Source organism: Dendrobates tinctorius, unplaced genomic scaffold (genome assembly GCF_039654945.1).
Source record: "Dendrobates tinctorius isolate UK_male_01 unplaced genomic scaffold, ASM3965494v1 ptg000156l, whole genome shotgun sequence".
Lineage (NCBI taxonomy): Eukaryota > Metazoa > Chordata > Amphibia > Anura > Dendrobatidae > Dendrobates > Dendrobates tinctorius.
In genome coordinates, this window is record NW_027361823.1 from 10,429,123 (window position 1) to 10,448,525 (window position 19,403).

Below are 19,403 nucleotides of genomic sequence, written 5' to 3' on the forward strand. Positions count from 1 at the left end.
TAATAAATCATTATTTTTTGCTTTGTTTTTTATTTTTATTTTTTAAGGGGTTCGCTAAAGGGGTTAACTAATGGGACAGTTTTATAGGGCGGGTCGTTATGGACGCGGCGATACCTAATATGTGTACTTTTATTGTTTTGTTTTGTTTTTTATTTCCAACACTTTTTTTATTTATTTTTTTTAACTTTATTAAATAGTCCCAGGTGGGACATCACTGTCCTGTGACAGATCGCTGATCCTGTGACAGATCACTGTGACAGATCAGCGATCTGTCACAGGCAGTGCAGAAGGCTTCCTCATGCCTGCGCTTTGCAGGCACTGAGGAAGCCAGCTTCCTGCAGGCCCCCGTCGCCATCTTGGATTCGGGGGCCTGCAGGAAAGGAGCCCCCCGCAGCAGCGCTGCACATTGCGCTGCCGTGGGGGGCTCAGGGAAGCACGGAGGGAACCCCCTCCCTGCCGATGCTTCCCTTTAACCCCCGGTACACCGCGATCATGTTTGATCGCAGTGTGCAAGGGGTTAACGTGTCGGGGGCGGTCCGTGACCGCCCCTGACACATTGTGCCGGGTGTCAGCTGTGATAATCAGCTGACACCCGGCCGCGATCAGCACGGGTCCCATGGACGGGATAGTACGTCTGATGTCAGGAAGGGGTTAAAAGGATAGATGAGGAAGTTGATTGCACATTAGCAGAATATATGGCTAAGATATTAACTCACAAAGAAGTTTTTACTCCTAATTTTGTTCCAGGAAATCCACTAACAAAACCGGAGATCATGAAACCTGCAGACTGGGTCCTTGTGAAGGTGATAAAGAAGAAACACTGGCACCATCCTAAGTGGGAAGGTCCTTACCAAGTCCTGTTGACTACTCCTACTGCGGTCAAGATTGCTGAGCTCACCTCCTGGATCCATCTCTCACACTGTAAACTTGTCAGACAGGTAGGGACAGAGTAGGATCTGACTTGCTTGTCAAAGTCCAGCTACAAAGGGAGGTTTTCCACAAGGGAAAGCTTGTCTCAAACTGGTGAAGTCTCCCATTCATCCCCCTATCCGGACAAGACGGTCAGATCTAGGATGTGTACATCAGGGTTAGTCACATGTATGGTCTTTATAACTATGGTGATGGGAGATTGGAGAGTAATAGATCCAGCAGGAGAGGAAAGTCCAGGGCGGTGGAATGGTTTCGGATTTAAGACCTTAAATCTTACTTTTGAAATTGCACAGGAGGCTACTATCTTAGTGGATTTCTGTCTGTTGTATACAGGATATAGTGATAGGGAACAAGCTGTGAAACTAGCAGAGTCTGATAAGTATGTTTGTGTTATAAGCTCTAATAGCAGAGGGGATCGAATGTGTGCTGACTGGCGTAAAGCAGCGTGGACAACTGCAGCCCGAGACTATAGGTATAAGCCTTATGGTTTCACAGATTTAAAAGCCAGATTCTCCATTAGGAAAAAGGAAACATCCCCTTGCACAAATAAGAATAATTGTAATCAGCTATTGATAACTTTAAAAAACCCTAAGATGAGGGATCAAAGGTTATATGCCATAGGGGCTGATGTATCAGGAACAGATCCAATAGGACATTTCTACATAGAGGTTCAGAATAATACTAAACCAAGATCCAAGGAAGGTATGTCAGAAAAAACCCTAATAGAGTCTATAGGGCCCATGGTTAGATTTTCTAACCTGACTTATGAAGATAAATTAGCTTTAGAGACAGGCTATAAGGAGAAGAATGAATGGTTAGAATGGCTTAAATACACTGCAAAAAGTCTTAAAAAATCAAATAGTATAGCTTGTGCAACAGCCAGACCACAGTTGGGAACTGTCCCTTTTCCCCTCAATGATCAGGAATATTCAGAAGGATTACAGTGTATAATTAAGTTATATAGTAAGACTTATGTCCCCTCAGAAAGGGAAATGTAAAACATTATCATTTTTATTTCCTCCACTAGAGAATCCGGATATCCCACCACAGGTGATTGTTTATCCTGGTAACTATACTTGTTTTAGTCTTCCAGGGCATGGGCACGACTTCGGTGAGCTCCAAGATGACTTCTGTAGAGAACGGATCATTGTCTCTCACAGAGTAAAGTACTCAGCCATATGGTCAAACCACACTACCCTGAGAGCGGATATATGGTGGTTATGCGGTGATAAAAGGATAAGAGCCAGATTACCACATGGTTCCCGAGGGGATTGTGCCGTGGTCCAGCTAATCATGCTGTTCCACCTGTTGTCAACAGGGATATGGCCAAAGGTACGTAGTGGGAAGAGACAAAAGCGTGAAACTCCGCAAGGATCCTTCGATTCTAGTATCTACATAGATGACATTGGAGTTCCCAGGGGAGTGCCCAACGAGCACAAGGCTAGGAACCAGGTAGCAGCCGGGTGGGAATCCATAATTTGGTGGGTGACTATAAATAAAAATGTAGATTGGATAAATTACTTATACTATAACCAGCAGAGATTTGTTAATTATACCCGAGATGCAGTTAAAGGGGTAGCAGAGCAATTAGGACCAACTTCTCTTATGGCTTGGCAGAATAGGATGGCATTAGACATGCTTTTAGCAGAAAAGGGAGGTGTATGTAAGATGTTTGGAGGATTTTGTTGCACGTTTATCCCTAACAATACAGCTCCAGATGGAAGTATCTCTAAAGCTCTTGATGGACTGACTGTCCTGTCTAATGAATTAGCTGAGAATTCTGGATATGACGACATATTTACTTCCTGGATTGAAGGATGGTTTGGGAAATGGTCCAGATTATTCACTTCTGCGTTGATATCTCTTACCATCGTGGCCAGTGTACTGATCGTTTGTGGATGCTGTGCTGTTACATGCATTAGAGGACTTGTTCAAAGACTGATTGACTCTGCCATAATAAAAACTATGTATCAAGGAATGGAGAATTTTAAACCCAATGAAGGAATGGAAATTTTGGAACTTTATGATGAAGATTCCCAATAATACTTTCCCATAGTATCAATAGTCTGTTATATGAAGAGTTTCTGTGAAAGCTGTCAAAAGAAAACTAAAACTCCGATGTTTACAGATAAATAATTTTATTACAAGATGAGGGAATGTTATAATAATTGTAATGGATGCTTTTCTGTTATTGATGTGTGTGTATATATATAATATATATATATATATATATATAATGTGTGTGTGTGTATATATATGTATATACACGCACATGATTGCATAAGCCATTTATTTTGCTTAGACTTTGAAACTCTTTTTAGCTTACGTATTGTGAACATATGGGTGTTACCTTTGGGTGTTACTTTTTTGTGAACGTTAGCTGGCTTTCCTTATCTTGCGTGACTTCTCTGGTAACTATAGATAAGGATTGTTAACAAGCTAAGCTTATTCTAATTGCATGTACTATTTTTTCTTGCATATGTAGTGTTTTCAACGCCTTCTTTGCCTGCTATTTAAACTCTAAGAATATGTATTGAGGGAGACAGAGGACTCCTCACATCTTGTGTGGTCGTCATTCTCTCTCCATGCCGGCATGTCCAATAAAGAAGCATCTTACTTATTCAGGTCTGGACGATTTCTAATTGGAGCATAGAAAATCCCTGACAGTTCACATGCTCCGTTGCCTTCTGGATGGTAAGGGGTGGTCCGGGACCGCTCCATGCCATACAAAAAATACAGTTCTTCCATCACCTTGCCTTGGAAACATGCACCTTGGTCAGAGTGGATGCGCTTTAGGCACCCATACACTCGGATGAAGTCTTGACAAATGGCCCACGCCGCCGACTCGGCAGTCTGATCTCTAGTCGGGGTGACTACCGCGAACTTGGAGAAGTGGTCGGTCATCACCAAACAGTACTGTGGCGCCCGGGCTGAGTGTCCCACGAGGAGATAGTCAATCATCAAGACTTCTAGTGGTTCCTTGGTATGTATGGTCTGGATGGGTGCCCTTTGTTCAGTACTCTTAATGAGGTCGCATACACGACATTGCTGGCAAACCTCTTCTACCACGGACTCCAACCGGGGGAAGAACACGTACTGCTGTAACCACCAGTTGGTCTTTGTGGACCCGAAGTGGGCTCCAAATTCATGGGCTTCTTTAGCCACTTCTTGGGCCATTCCTCCTGGGATGACCACCTGCCACCTTCAGTATCTTTCGGCTGTTGTCTCTTGCGATATAGCACCAATTCTCGCACCTCCATCCTATCCCACTGGTGTAAGACACTCTTCATCTCAGCGTCCAGACTATCTCTCTCTTGTTTGCCAGGCTTCCACTTCTGCGCTACCCAGCATTTCATTTGTCTCAGCCCTTCGTCTTCGTCTTGTACATATCCCCATTCTTCATTGGCTCTCCCCAGGGATCGGGGTAGTGTGCAGGCCTCCCTACTTGACTGAACCGCAACCACTGGGGTCCTGAACTTATGGAAGTGTGGGGCTTCTTCCTCTCCGAGTTGTTCATCGAGATCCCCCACTGGAGTTTCCACCATCACTCGTGACAGGCTGTCGGCATTTTCAGTGGCAGAGCGATAACGGATGGTAAAGTCAAACATGGCCTGGCGAGCCACCCACCGTTGTTCCAAGTGCCCCAATTTAGCATTCTCAAGGTGGGCCAGGGGATTATTGTCCGTTCGAACTTTAATCTTGGTCCATGCCAGGAAGCCCACAAACTTCTCTGTCATGGCCCACACCAGGGCACTCTGTATGGAGCAATATATGGGGTCCAGTCTGTATGGAGCATTATGTGGGTCTCATTCTGTATAAAACAATATATGGGGCCCATTCTGTATGAAGCATTATATGGGTCATTGAGGACAGGTCGGCTCCAGGTTTTTGTGGGCCCCGGATGAAAGAACCTCAGTGGGCCCCTTTAACACATTCTATGATTCATGATGAAATATAGATATAGTACAATGCCAAAGAATTCACTTACGTCTTACATACATGAGTGCTATCTATTGTAAATTCTACAATAGCTAAGAAATGGGCGAATCTTTGCAGCGCACAGTGCATGCCCTGGGGGGGATTCAAAAGTCTGCAGAGTGACTGCAGACTTTTCATTTTAGGACAGTATAGTCCTCCATACAGTATTATGGGCACCACATAGTCCTCCATACAGTATTATGGGCACTACGTAGTCTTCTATTCAGTATTTTTGTCACCACATAGTCCTGCATACAGTATAATGGACCCCATATAATGCTCCATTCAGTATAATGGGCCCCATATATTGCTCCATACAGAATAATGGGCCCCATATAATGCTCCATGCAGAATAATGGATCCCTTATAATGCTCCATACAGAACATTGGACCCTATATCTTGCTCCATGAAGAATAATAGACCTCATAATGCTCCTACAGAATAATGGATACCTTATAATGCTCCATACAGAATTTGACCCATATAATGCTCTGACCCCCCCCCCGACACAGGCCCCATAGCATGTTGATGTCCCGTCGGTGAGTGGGGCCCCCTGCTTGCTCAAGGCCCCAGCACTTACCTAGATGCAGGTGGTGACAAGTAAAGTTCATTTTCCCCTGGGTTCTGTACTACGGCTTGGCACCTTCATAACTCTATTAACCCACATATTACCAATAATTTGTGCTGGTGTTTAGGAGGTGATATTATTCTCTGATCTGTGCCTCCCTGATATGGTTGTCCAGCTATGCAAATATCTTCTGCATTTGGGGAGAGAATGCTACTATATTGTATATCTTGGGTTAGAATAGAAGCTTTGTTGCTGCGTGTCTTGTATATAACAGTTGTGTTATCAAATTGCCAATGGAGGTTGAATTGTAGTGAGGGTTGGGAGAGTCTCAGTCTTGGCTATTCTTAGGGTTGTGAAACAACTGAGGGCTGTTTGACCAGTGTCCACCACAGCTGCACTCCGAGCAGTAGGGATAAGACCACTGGACACTGATCAGTCAAGGTCACATCTTGTCTAGTAGACATCCTAATATATTGGAGCTGTGCTACTAATGGAGTTATAAACGAGGCTGATGCAGACCGAAGTATTGGTCCTGAAATGTTTAGGGTGTGACCTCTGATGACCGGTAATGTGTAGAGCACCAGGTTCTGAAACTGAGGAGTTCAAATAAGAAATTACTCTTTTACATGATAAATTTTCTGTTTGTCACCTATTATCTGGAGCTGGTGAGCTCTAATCATCATGAGATGGGTGGGAACGCAATAAATCAGGTAATTTAATACTTTATTCAGCTCAGAAGTAAAATTTTATTGTATTTTTGACTTATTGTTATGGCTCACAATCTGATTATTGATATTGTTGTGGCTCACAATCTAAACTCCCTATCCATATGTTTTTATAGTGTGGGAGGAAACCGGAGAACCCGGAGGAAACCCACGCAAACACGGGGAGGACATATAAACTCCTTGCAAATGTTGTCCTTGGGATTGGAGCCCAGGACCCCAGAGCTGCAAGGCTGCAGTGCTACCCACTGAGCCACCGTGCTGCCCCAAACTAAATTCAGACAAGTTGTTTCTATTCCAACAGATTCATCCATCACTTCTTCAGCCTTGTACTGTATAGCGTGGAGAGCTGTCCGCCTTGTCTCTTCACCCTGAGTTGCTCTTGTTGGTGTAAAATCCTTACGTGGTGGCCAGTTGATATAATCGGCCTCCACACCAGCTGCAATAACATTTATTCTCGGCTTTTTCTAAAACGCCCGAATCTACAAAGATAGAGGGAATATTGGTTAACAGACTGCCATGAATGGTGGTTAGTATCATGGATTGTATGAAAAAGAACAAACTGTAACCAATATATGAAGAACTGTCTGTAGACAACAACATATAATATGTAGCATCCTTAACCCTACAGCTTCCAGATGTCCGTCTACTCTGATAGTACTAAAATATAAAAGCATAATACCAACAGAACCGCACTGGTGTCATTGCACACTGATTGTGGTTCATGAGGCATTGAGTCATGAGAATTACTTACTTGTTATCACATGAAGTACATCGATAGTAGATGTTATATCATAACGGATACTGGTGAAATTCCTTCACCTCTGGCAGCTCAGGATGGATATCAGTGACCCTTTTTGCATAAGCCTGCCATAATGTACCATGACCATCTTTCCTCGCATCGATTAACCAGCAGGCAACATGGCACATCTCGTGTGCAAGTGTGGATCGTAATCGCTCTGAAAATAAAATAATTTATACAAGCATGAGATGACCTGAGTACAACCTGTTTGAATATTTTTGCTTTACATATCAGGACATAATAAAAAATATGTGGTCATTAGGTCTTCACATAAGGGAAATACAGGCGTGATGGGAGCAATTACAGTCACCATTTAGCGCACCGAAAGTGGTGGCTGTAAAACCCCCCCGAAACTGACTGACAGCCACACTGAGCTGTGCACTGTCGAGCTGGCTGTCAGTCAGTGCCGGGGAGTGCTTACAGTCATCACTCTCAGTGACCGGTGACTGTAATTGCTTGGGCCACAACTGCATCACTGAAAGCCGGCAGCTCCTGGATAAAGTTTATTTTCTCTCGGGTGCTGCACTTTCAGTACTACGGCTGGTCACCATAACGCTATTAACCATATCTGCAGGCAAATAGCATCATTGGACCAGACAGGCTTCCTTTAGGTCCATATTATTAATAGCACATGGCTGCTACTGCCCTGTTAATTCCTATGAAACCAGCAAAGGTGTACTTAATTTTTCAGACATTGCTTTTCCATGTTGGCCTAGTTTTTGTCAAATAGGTAATGACACAATGATATTTATCATGAGTTGTTATATTCTGAGGTTGTATTTAGCTAATTTTAAGACATTCTAAATTCAAATGTTTTTTTTATTTTGTCCTGATATGTAAATCCATAGAATTCAAAGAGGGTGTACTTATTTCTTCTCATGATTGACTGTACAATGCGTATATAAGATGTATTACAACCCAGGTAGCAGCGTGTTCCCATGTATACACGTTATCATATAAAGCTGCTGGAAGTGATGTGACGCCTACCTGCAGAAATTAAGACTTGATCGGAAAGTTCAATCCTGGAGCAACGTTGTTTTTTCCCTTCGCTTTGATAAGTTATAGCGGATTCTGGGTGCAGCGTCTTACTCCACTCAATTTTCAATTCATCAGGAAGCTAAAAAGAGGAATTAAATTCCATTAATCTGTAAACTCTTAGATCCCAATCTAACAAAGTACCCAGCGCTCATGTGTAATTTACGTCACTGGTCTCCTTCTATGGGGCATGGGGTATTTTGAGAAATTCAAGTTGTGAGAGCAACAACAAAAATAAACTTATTATAAAATGTCCAAATGTCAACTAAATGGTTTCATTAATAAATGTAAAAATCCTTTGACTGTCAAGCAAAAGTTAGAGAATCTCTGTGTCTATGGCGCTTGTGTAAGGTTTCCTCTCAATCAATAGATAAGATTACGACTTTCCTGGGATTTTCAATAACCAAATTACCCAACAGTGACAAATGTGTTATGGAGCCCTCCAGAAAGCTAAAGCTGCTTTCTTCAAAATAATTGTGGGAGGAGGGAGAGGATGGATTTGTGATGTATAACCCAGATACTGATGATAGGATACCTGATTGTTGAACACGGTTTCATTATACAGCCGATACAGACGTGTCACCAGCTCCTCTTTATTCTCCTGGAAGTTTGTCACGTAGATGGAACTGGGTGATATGATGTCTTTCAGGAAACATCCAGGGATTTTGCACGTTGGCATATCTGCACAGAAATATGGAGAAGTGAAGAGATTTTATTTTTGAGGCACAAAACTGATGATTTTGCTGATAAGGCATGTCAGTACTCAGGTCCATACTAGAGAGGGGTCTAGAAACAAGGAGTCTGGAGAGTCAATAAAACTACAAATATAGGTTCAAACTAGAGAAGAATACATCACTGACCAGACTACCAGAGATCCACAGGATCCTACATTGGGATCTGACATTATAATGAGGTCCAAACACAACAGCTAATTTAATTGCAGTGAATACAATTTTGGGGATTAATTCGGGGAAGCTGGAGAATTCTAATTTCAAGTGATTCAGTCATCTCTAGAAACCAGTAGACAGCAGATTCCACAAAACCTTTTCCTATAAAAATACTGAGTAATGCAATGTGGCCCCAATATAGCACTGCAGCCCATAGCAGACATAAGCTGGTTTCTAGAGTAATAGACCACCCATGTGTGACACCACCAGTAATGATGGATGACATAGGCCATGCTGTACCCTTGCCTTGTTGTTTTTTATATTAATAGTTACCTGGCTTCAAGACGACAGCGTCAATCAGGTCTGCCTCCTCCTGCATGCCTCGACGTCTCCGGACCCCACACAAGTAACTGTGATAATGAAATATCTTTATGTAAGCTGGTACAGAAGATAATATTCAGTTACCCACCAGAATATGCCCCTGCCCAACCACAGAGGGTAAGATGTACAGTGTATACCAGTCCTAATATATTACCCCATAATACAGCACCAGGACCGGCAGCTGCAGATTATATCACAGCCCTGTAGTATACCCATCTGCTGCAGTTACTGTGCCCCCTGTAGGTCAAACACTCACTTATATAGCGCCATTAATTTTACATGACTTTACAGACATCGTCATTGCTGACCCCATTGGGGCTCGCAATCTAAATTCCCTATCCCTATGTATTTGGAGTGTGGGAGGAAAGTGGCGTACCGGGAGGAAACTCACGCAACCACGGGGAGAACATACAAACTCCTGCAGATGTTGTCCTTGGTGGGATTTGAACCCATGACCCCAATACTGCACAGACACAATGCTAACCACTGAGCCACCGTGTTGCCGATTTGTATAAAATGACAATAATGTGATATGCAGAGGAGAAGATGGAAACTCACCAGAAGATCCAGATCGTGGCCAAGAAGGCAACAATTGTTATCAGACATATGGGCAGGACATAGCGACGAATGACTAGTGATAAAGAAACAAGATGGCGGTTATTAATTCCTATCAGAGTAAGAATGTTCTAGAAAACATTGTCAGTATAAGAGCGCCACATTACATATATCAGGACTTGGTATAGGATGATTGGAGTAGGACTAGGAGATGAAGGAAATGACTACTCACTATTATTATCGTCGCTGATTTCCAAATTCAATCTGGGGAATATCCCAGTCCATGATCTCTGGGAAACCGCTGTCCAGAAGAGAAAGAAGGAAAATGAAGACATGAAACCCATGATATCAGCACGTGCCCCCAATACTGTAACGTGGGGGATAGAAGACTCCTTATAAGGCCATGTGCACACGATGCAGATATCCAGCTGATCCGCAGCGGATTTTACCGCGCAGAAACGCTGCATATCCGCATTGTGATGTACTTAATCAATTGAAAAAAAAACGCTGTGCAGACGCTGCGGATTTTTCCGCGTGGTTTTCTTGTGGTTCAAAATATGCAGCATGTCACTTCTTTTGTGCGGTTTTCGACCTGCTCTATTCTCCAAATCCACAGGGGGAAAACCGCACAAAAACCGCAAGAAAAAAGGAAGAAATCCACAGGAAAAATGCAGGTCATCTTCAATTCTGCGTGGAAAAATCCGCAGGGCAAAAAAGTACATGTGCACTTAGCCTAACTGAACCCTAGAAACTTACCCAGTCCCCGGTGACAACGTCCATTACCTGCTGATATCATTGGAACGTTCTCACCTGAACATGAGCAAATCACCAAAAATAGAGAACAATTCTCTGCATCTCTATATTGTCCAAAATTACCCCTATAAAGATTTGGCGCCCCCAACACATAGAACACTGGTCCCAGCGCTGTGATGTCACATCAGAATTCTGTAGTCTGGGGGCTGCTGATGTCATCAGAGACGGCCTGACTGATGGCGGTGTATGGGAATATAATATGTACAGGGGGATTCTACCTTCATTTACACACATTGTATCATCAGCTGAGAGTAAATGTTCACCCATAGATAACATTCAGGAGCTAAATATGTTCAAGGTGTCTCTGATAAATATCCTCATATTCCTTTATAACGGCCTGAGCTGAGTTTTCTGATACGGAGCTAACAATCTCCTGCATAGCCATAGCGGTAAATGACACAATTCTGTCTGCCACCACTAGAGAATATTGGAACTACTACAAACATGGATACACTCAACTCAATAGTAATCAGCATTCAGTGAGCTCCCCCTAGTGGTGGCTTCAGACATGCACATTTTTTCTATAAAGGGAATGATTAGATTATAGAATAATGGCTAATTTCTTCATACTACAGCACCGCTCCTACCCACAGGCCGTGTTCGGTATTACACTTCAATGACTTTCAAGTGAATGGTGATAAAATGCAATATCATAAACGACTGTTCTATAACCAAAACCCATGAACATATAAAGAAAACACAATATTTAATCCTCATTTATCAGTGTCTCTTACCTTCTCGTGGATAAGCAGGTCTCCCGTCTACATAATAGAAAAAAATTGCGAACAGCACTACAGCAACTCTCCGCACATCCATCCTCTCCAACTTCAAACCCTCAAAAGACTCCAGTGTCCTCCAGCGCATAGAACACTGAACGCAGCATTGTGATGTCACAGAGCGTCAGAACTGCCAGCTGTGATGATGTCATCAGTGATGTAGTCTCAGTAAGGAATCCTCCAGCGCATAGAACACTGAACGCAGCATTGTGATGTCACAGAGCGGCAGAACTGCCAGCTGTGATGATGCCATCAGTGATGTAGTCTGACTAAGGAACAATAGATGAGCAATAATATTGCACGCCCCACTTTTCAGTTTTTTACTTTCCACAAAAAATTTAAATAAACAATACATTTTGTTCAACTTCACAATTGTGTTCCACTTGTTGATTCTTCACCAAAAATTTACATTTGGTATCTTTATGTTTGAAGCATGATATGTGGGAAAAGGTTGAAAAGTTCCAGGGGGCCGAATACTTTCGCAAGGCACTGTATATATTATTTTATTTGATTTAATCACTTCTTTGGAGTAGGTATATTAAACATTTTTTCCTGTAAAATGACTTGTGTTTAAGGCAAAATTTAAAAAGGATGTAAAAAAATATAATTTAAGTATAAGAAATTTTATTACAAAAATGGGAAATTTCAGTTTAATTTATGAAGGAAGCAAGAACTGCCAAAAATAAGGTACTCAGATATACCCTGCATTACACATAAACGAGGCCCTCATACACATTCTGTTCAAATTGGTACTCCTACTGTAGATTCATAAAGGCTATGCAGTTTTGAGGGTTGTATACCAAGAAAATGTACTCCAGACCACGGAATAGTCTATGGGTGAGCAATATAATACCGATAAGGGTATGTGCACTCTTTTAGTAAACTTTCTGCACCATTTCTGCATTTCTTGGCAGGAAAAATACAGCTGAAAAAAATTGTGCAAGGATAGGTGCAGGGCAGGAGGCATCTGCACCAGTGTTTTGGGCAGGGTATCGGGAAGCACCTAGCATAGGGGAAGAAGTGGTGTCACTCGATCGCACCAATTGTGGACCTGGGCATTAAGCCCACCGAGTCACGTGCCTGATCACGCTGGTGATGATTAGGTTCTTAGTGGCCAGGCCCCTGCTGATCTTTGCATGGCACAGGTTGCAAATGGCCATTTGGTTTGTCTCAGAACTCTCTTTAAACAAGTCTCAGACCGGGAACAACTAACTGATTGTGAAATTCAGGACTGTCGGTTCTCTGCGTGACAGTTGCCTGCCTTCTCCCTCTGGTCAGCCCACAGCCTCCTCCTGTCTGTTTTGGTACTGCCAATCTCTCACCCTTAGCACTGCTGGCCTTGCTCTGCATGCCAGATTCCCAGGTTGTGTCTATGACTTCATCATCCACCACCTCGTCTTCCATCAACACACCCTGGTCCTCCTGACTTCGTGACTTAACAACATGCCTTAGCGGCAACTGTTTCTTATCATCATTATCAATCTCCTTATCCCAAATGTTCCATTCTTCACTGTCATGTTCTTGTGGCCATGGCTGCTCTAAGTTCTGGGCATCACTAAATAGCATGTCCTGTCCCTCTTGGAGAATGCAGGTTGAGAGGCCACAATCAAGAAATGTGAGAAAGATCTCCCCGGAGTGGCCTAGTGTGGGATCACTAGACTCCAGGGACTCAACATGGTGGGAGGAAGGAAGATCAGGGTGGGGATTAAGTGATCCAGACTTTAGGCTGGTGAGACTGGACCATGTGGAAGACTTCAGAAATGGTGTACCGTGCCTCCCTGCAAAGTGGGACACAAACCTATGTCTCTTGGATGAGGCATATTATTCTATGTAGCACCTTATGAGGCCATCATTAACCTTTTATGCAGCATTATGTGGGGCATATTCTATGGAGCATCTTATGGGGCCATCATTAACCTTTTATGCAGCATTATATGAGGCATATTATTCTATGGAACTTCTTATGAGGCCATCATTAACCTTTTATGCAGCATTATATGGGGCATATTATTCTATGGAGCATCTTATGGGGGCATCATTAACCTTTTATGCATCATTATATAGGGCATGTTATTCTATGGAGCATCTTATGGGGCCATCAATAACCTTTGTGCAGCATTATATGGGGCATATTTTTGCATGGAGTATCTTATGGGGCCCATCATAAACTTTATGGAGCATTATAAGGGCCCATCATGAACTTTATGGACCATTATGTGGGCCCATAATGAACTGTATGGAGCATTATATTGGCCCATCAAAAACTGTATGGAGCATTATATGGGGTTCCTGATTCAATATGGAGCCCCCTTGCATTGCCCAAGTATTGTTGAGTACACGTACTGGAATATCTCTGGTCTTGGATATACAGTACATACCGTATTTTGAGAATTTAATCGCTATGGTATGGATTTCTTTTTTAAAGTCTTTTTTTTATCCTGTTAGAAATGGATCCCAATACTTCTAATACTGACCAAAACAAAAACGCAGGTCATATGAAGCTGGTTTCAAACTTAAGGTTGTGTCAAGAGCAGAAGAAAGCAATAACAGTATTGCAAGTAGGGAATTTTGTGTTAACGAAAAACAAGTGAGGGAGTGGTGGAAAATGAAAGTGGACTTGGAAAAGATTCCAAAGGCAAAAAAAGCTCAACGTGGTTTAAAGATGTCATAGGAGGCTCTAGAGACTGAATTGCATACATGGGTTATGGAGTGTCGTAAAGAGGGTTACGGCATAACACGTATGGGAATTCGCTTACGTGCCCTTCAAATGGCTAAAGAAGACAAATTGAAAGCACCAGGAATTGAAAATTTTGTTGCATCAGCAGGATGGTGTACCCGCTTCACGAATAGATTTAGCCCATGTTTGCTGCAAAGAACAAAGATTTCACAGAAGTTGCCAAAAGACCTTGATGAAAAAGTGATGTCATTCCATTCATTCATCATAAAACAAAGAAGGATCCATAACTATGACCTGGGAAATATTGGAAATATGGATGAAACACCTATGACTTTTGATCTTCCAAGCAACAGAACTGTGGCAAATATTGGAGACAAAACTATTTTACTCAGAACCACAGGAAACAAAAACAATATGGTAACAATAACTTTAAAAGTACAAAAACCTTACTTAGCTCAATCAGCAACTAAGCTAAAACACAATAGTTAAAATCTTTTAAAGTCACTGGATTCTTCATCATCTGTATGCCCAAACAGAGCTTCAGCTTCAGCTGATAAGAGGTTATCAGCATAGACATTGTCATCATCACTGAGTTGGTCATCCCGTCAATGCTATTGTATGAAAACGACAGTAGTGACGGGATGACCAACTCAGTGATGATGACAAGAATCCAGTGACTTTAAAAGATTTTAACTCTTGTGTTTTAGCTTAGTTGCTGATTGAGCTAAGGTTTTTGTACTTTTAGGCTGTGTGCCCACGTTACGTTTTTTAAGCATTTCCGCAGCACTTTTAGACAAGCGTTTCTGCTGCGGAAATGCTTAAGGAAAGCATTTAATGTAATAGAATGGAAAACGCACATGTGCTAATGGTGCGTTTTTAACCACTGCGGAAACGCTTAGCAATTAAAAACGCAGCATGTTCATTAAATTTGCGGAATTGCATGCCATCAATTATATTGGCAAAAACGCATAGGAAAACGCATGTCAAAACGCTTGACAATCGCGTCAAAAACGCATGTCAAAAAGCGCATGCGTTTTCCCTGGCAAGGGCATGCGTTTCTGCTCAGGAAAAAAACACTTGAAAAACGCTAGGTGGGCACATAGCCTTAAAGTTATTGTTACCATATTGTTTTTGTTGGCCCTCTTTTCCAATTACAGTGCTCGTTTAATGTTTTTCTTTTAAATAAATATTCAAAAACATTTAACCTACTGATGTCTCAATTAATCTTACTTTTATTGGTATTTATTTTTATTTTTGAAATTTACCAGTAGCTGCTGTATTTTCCACCCTAGGCTTATACTCGAGTCAATAAGTTTTCCCTGCTTTTTGTGGCAAAATTAGGGGCCTCTGCTAATACTCGGGTCGGCTTATACTTGAGTATATACGGTATATTAAATATTTTGAACTAGCTGAAGAGCCCGGCGCTGCCCGGGCATAGTAACTAACTGTGGTTAGTTATAACAAATTATAATTATCCTCCATCCCATAGTTCTGTGCCCATATACCCATCATTAGTGTTGAACGATACCGTTCGATACCCCAAAATATCATATCGGATGGTATCGCCCGATACGAAAAAAATATCGGGTATCGCCGATTACGATACCGGAAGTCCCATTCAAGTCAATGGGACTTCCGGTATCGGAATTTAAAAAAGCCCTTTATTTCCTTGTTGGCTAATTCTACATAATTGAAAACAAATAAGAATCATGTAGAATGTATTGTGGGAGGTGGAGGAGACATTAAAGGCATAGTGGTTTATTCAAATCACATGGCATAGCATTAATTCCAATTTTTTTTTTCAAGACGTTCAGAGTTAAAAAGATACTGACTATGTTAACCTTTTTTATATTTTGTCAGATATGTATGTTTCACAACTTCCATGCTCTTCACCTTCTTTTGTACTTCTCCCACACTTTCTCCTTCGTGATCCGCAGCAGTAGCATTTTTCTCATCAACTTTTTCTTCACCTTATTCTTCTTCATCTTCTTCCCATTAATTTTTTTTTTCCATTCTTCATATTCTTCTTATTCAGCTATTATTAATTTTCATATGCTATTTCTTCATCTTCTTCCTATTCTTCTTTTTCTTCATTTTCTTATGGTGACAGGCATTCCTGTAGTTCTTATCTATAAAAGTTATAAGATTACACCTTACGTTCTGCCTGTCACTAAAGATTTACAACAGGATTTGTCCGCATTCAGTTTGGCCTGCAGCAGCAGGCATTTTCCAGGGGCACCACGAGGAGTAACGGACTCACCCCCATTTACTGCTTAGTCTTCTTTTGCTTATAATTTTGATTTCTTCTATGCTGATTTTTAGTCTTATGCTTAATGTTCTTCTGCTTTCTGTTCTTCTGCTTTTGCTTCTTCTGCTTCTTGTTCTTCTGTCTTTTGTTCTGTATCTTGGTGGTTGTCTTCATGTTCTTTGTCCTCTTGGTCATATTATTTAGGGTCATATTTCTGGTCTTCTTTGGTGTGGTCTTCAGGGTCGTCGTCATCAGGGTCGTCGTCATGGAGATCAATACGGATTACCAAAGACAATTTCAAAAAGCTTGATCTTGGAAATGTAGCAGAAGGTACAAGAAGGCTGAGAAACTGGCGAGAACCAGCTGACAGTACTAACCCGTAGTGGCAGCAGAAGGAACAAGAGCCAATGGCACTACTGAGGAACAGCTGACGGTGCTGGAACCCAGATGGGTAGCAAAAGCTACAAGAGCCAATGGCACTACCGAGGACCAACTGATGGTGCTGGACCACGGTTACTAAGCAGAAGGTACCTGTGCTAAAAAGCACTACCAAGGACCAGCTGACGTTGCTGGACCTCGGATACCGAGATGGAGGCACCTAGGCCAAAGGCTCTGGCGAGAACCAGCTGACAGTGCTGGAACCCGGATGGGTAGCAGAAGGAACAAGAGCCAATGGCACTACCGAGGACCAACTGACGGTGCTGGACCACGATTACTAAGCAGAAGGTACCTGTGCTAAAAAGCACTTCCAAGGACCAGCTGACGGTGCTGGACCTCGGATACCGAGATGGAGGCACCGAGGCCAAAGGCTCTGGTGAGAACCAGCTGACAGTGCTGGAACCCGGATGGGTAGCAGAAGGAACAAGAGCCAATGGCACTGCCGAGGACCAACTGACGGTGCTGGACCACGGTTACTAAGCAAAAGGTACCTGTGCTAAAAAGCACTACCAAGGACCAGCTGACGGTGCTGAACCTCGGATACCGAGATGGAGGCACCTAGGCCAAAGGCTCTGGCGAGAACCAGCTGACAGTGCTGGAACCCGGATGGGTAGCAGAAGGAACAAGAGCCAATGGTACTACCGAGGAACAGCTGACGGTGCTGGACCACGGTTACTAGGCAGGAGGTACCTGTGCTAGAAAGCACTACCAAGGACCAGCTGACGGTGCTGGACCTTTGGATAACGAGATGGAGGCACCTAGGCCAAAGGCTCTGGCGAGAACCAGCTGACAGTGCTGGAACCCGGGTGGGTAGCAGAAGGTACCCATCCAAAGCAAAGTAGCCAGGCCGCAAGCCGGCCGCAGTTACCGAAACCCACAGTCCTACAGGGGGTCCATGTCCCATTGGCACTACGGATCCAGCCTTCAGTGCCAGTTCCCGCAGCCCACATAGGAGTCACCTAAACTGCAGGCACCGTAGAGTCGGCTAACCCGGCCGCAAGACGACAGGACAACGGATTGTTGACATAGTGACTTTGACACTACCCGGAAACAGATGGCGTGCTGGAACCAGGCTGGGCAACAGGGAGTACCCGTGCCAAAGACACTGCCGAGAACCAGCTGACGGTGCTGGAACCCAGATGGGTAGCAAAAGCTACAAGAGCCAAATGGCACTACCGAGGAACAGCTGACGGTGCTGGACCACGGTTACTAGGCAGGAGGTACCTGTGCTAGAAAGCACTACCAAGGACTAGCTGACGGTGCTGGACCTTCGGATACCGAGATGGAGGCACCTAGGCCAAAGGCTCTGGCAAGAACCAGCTGACAGTGCTGGAACCCGGGTGGGTAGCAGAAGGTACCCATCCAAAGCAAAGTAGCCAGGCCGCAAGCCGGCCGCAGTTACCGAAACCCACAGTCCTACAGGGGGTCCATGTCCCATTGGCACTACGGATCCAGCCTTCAGTGCCAGTTCCCGCAGCCCACATAGGAGTCACCTAAACTGCAGGCACCGTAGAGTCGGCTAACCCGGCCGCAAGACGACAGGACAACGGATTGTTGGCATAGTGACCTTGACACTACCCGGAAACAGCTGGCGTGCTGGAACCAGGCTGGAAAACAGGAAGTACCCGTGCCAAAGACACTGCCGAGAACCAGCTGACGGTGCTGGAACCCAGATGGGTAGCAAAAGCTACAAGAGCCAATGGCACTACCGAGGAACAGCTAACGGTGCTGGACCACGGTTACTAGGCAGGAGGTACCTGTGCTAGAAAGCACTACCAAGGACCAGCTGACAGTGCTGGACCTTCGGATACCGAGATGAAGGCACCTAGGCCAAAGGCTCTGGCGAGAACCAGCTGACAGTGCTGGAACCCGGGTGGGTAGCAGAAGGTACCCATCCAAAGCAAAGTAGCCAGGCCGCAAGCCGGCCGCAGTTGCCGAAACCCACAGTCCTACATGGGGTCCATGTCCCATTGGCACTACAGATCCAGCCTTCAGTGCCAGTTCCCGCAGCCCACATAGGAGTCACCTAAACTGCAGGCACCGTAGAGTCGGCTAACCCGGCCGCAAGACGACAGGACAACGGATTGTTGGCATAGTGACCTTGACACTACCCGGAAACAGATGGCGTGCTGGAACCAGGCTGGGCAACAGGGAGTACCCGTTCCAAAGACACTGCCGACAACCAGCTGACGGTGCTGGAACCCAGATGAGTAGCAAAAGCTACAAGAGCCAATGGCACTACCGAGGAACAGCTGACGGTGCTGGACCACGGTTACTAGGCAGGAGGTACCTGTGCTAGAAAGCACTACCAAGGACCAGCTGACGGTGCTGGACCTTCGGATACCGAGATGGAGGCACCTAGGCCAAAGGCTCTGGTGAGAACCAGCTGACAGTGCTGGAACCCGGGTGGGTAGCAGTAGGTACCCATCCAAAGCAAAGTAGCCAGGCCGCAAGCTGGCCGCAGTTACTGAAACCCACAGTCCTACAGGGGGTCCATGTCCCATTGGCACTATGGATCCAGCCTTCAGTGCCAGTTCCTGCAGCCCACATAGGAGTCACCTAAACTGCAGGCACCGTAGAGTCGGCTAACCC

At 44.0% G+C, this 19,403-nt stretch overlaps 1 protein-coding gene across 5 annotated transcripts in view; it reads left to right on the forward strand.

Annotated features, from left to right (window-relative positions):
* LOC141051321 (probable ubiquitin carboxyl-terminal hydrolase MINDY-4) overlaps positions 1-19,403 on the forward strand; it is a 217,484-nt gene that overhangs the window by 94,606 nt on the left and 103,475 nt on the right. For 3 of the 5 annotated variants that reach the window (XM_073548224.1, XM_073548225.1, XM_073548223.1), the window contains one exon: positions 748-3,550. The exons of the other annotated variants lie outside the window; for them this stretch is intronic. In XM_073548224.1, the coding sequence (XP_073404325.1) occupies positions 748-953 (206 nt within the window). In that variant the 3' untranslated portion in view covers positions 954-3,550. Of the gene's footprint in view, positions 1-747; positions 3,551-19,403 lie in introns of those variants that run through there. 5 annotated transcript variants of the gene reach the window in all.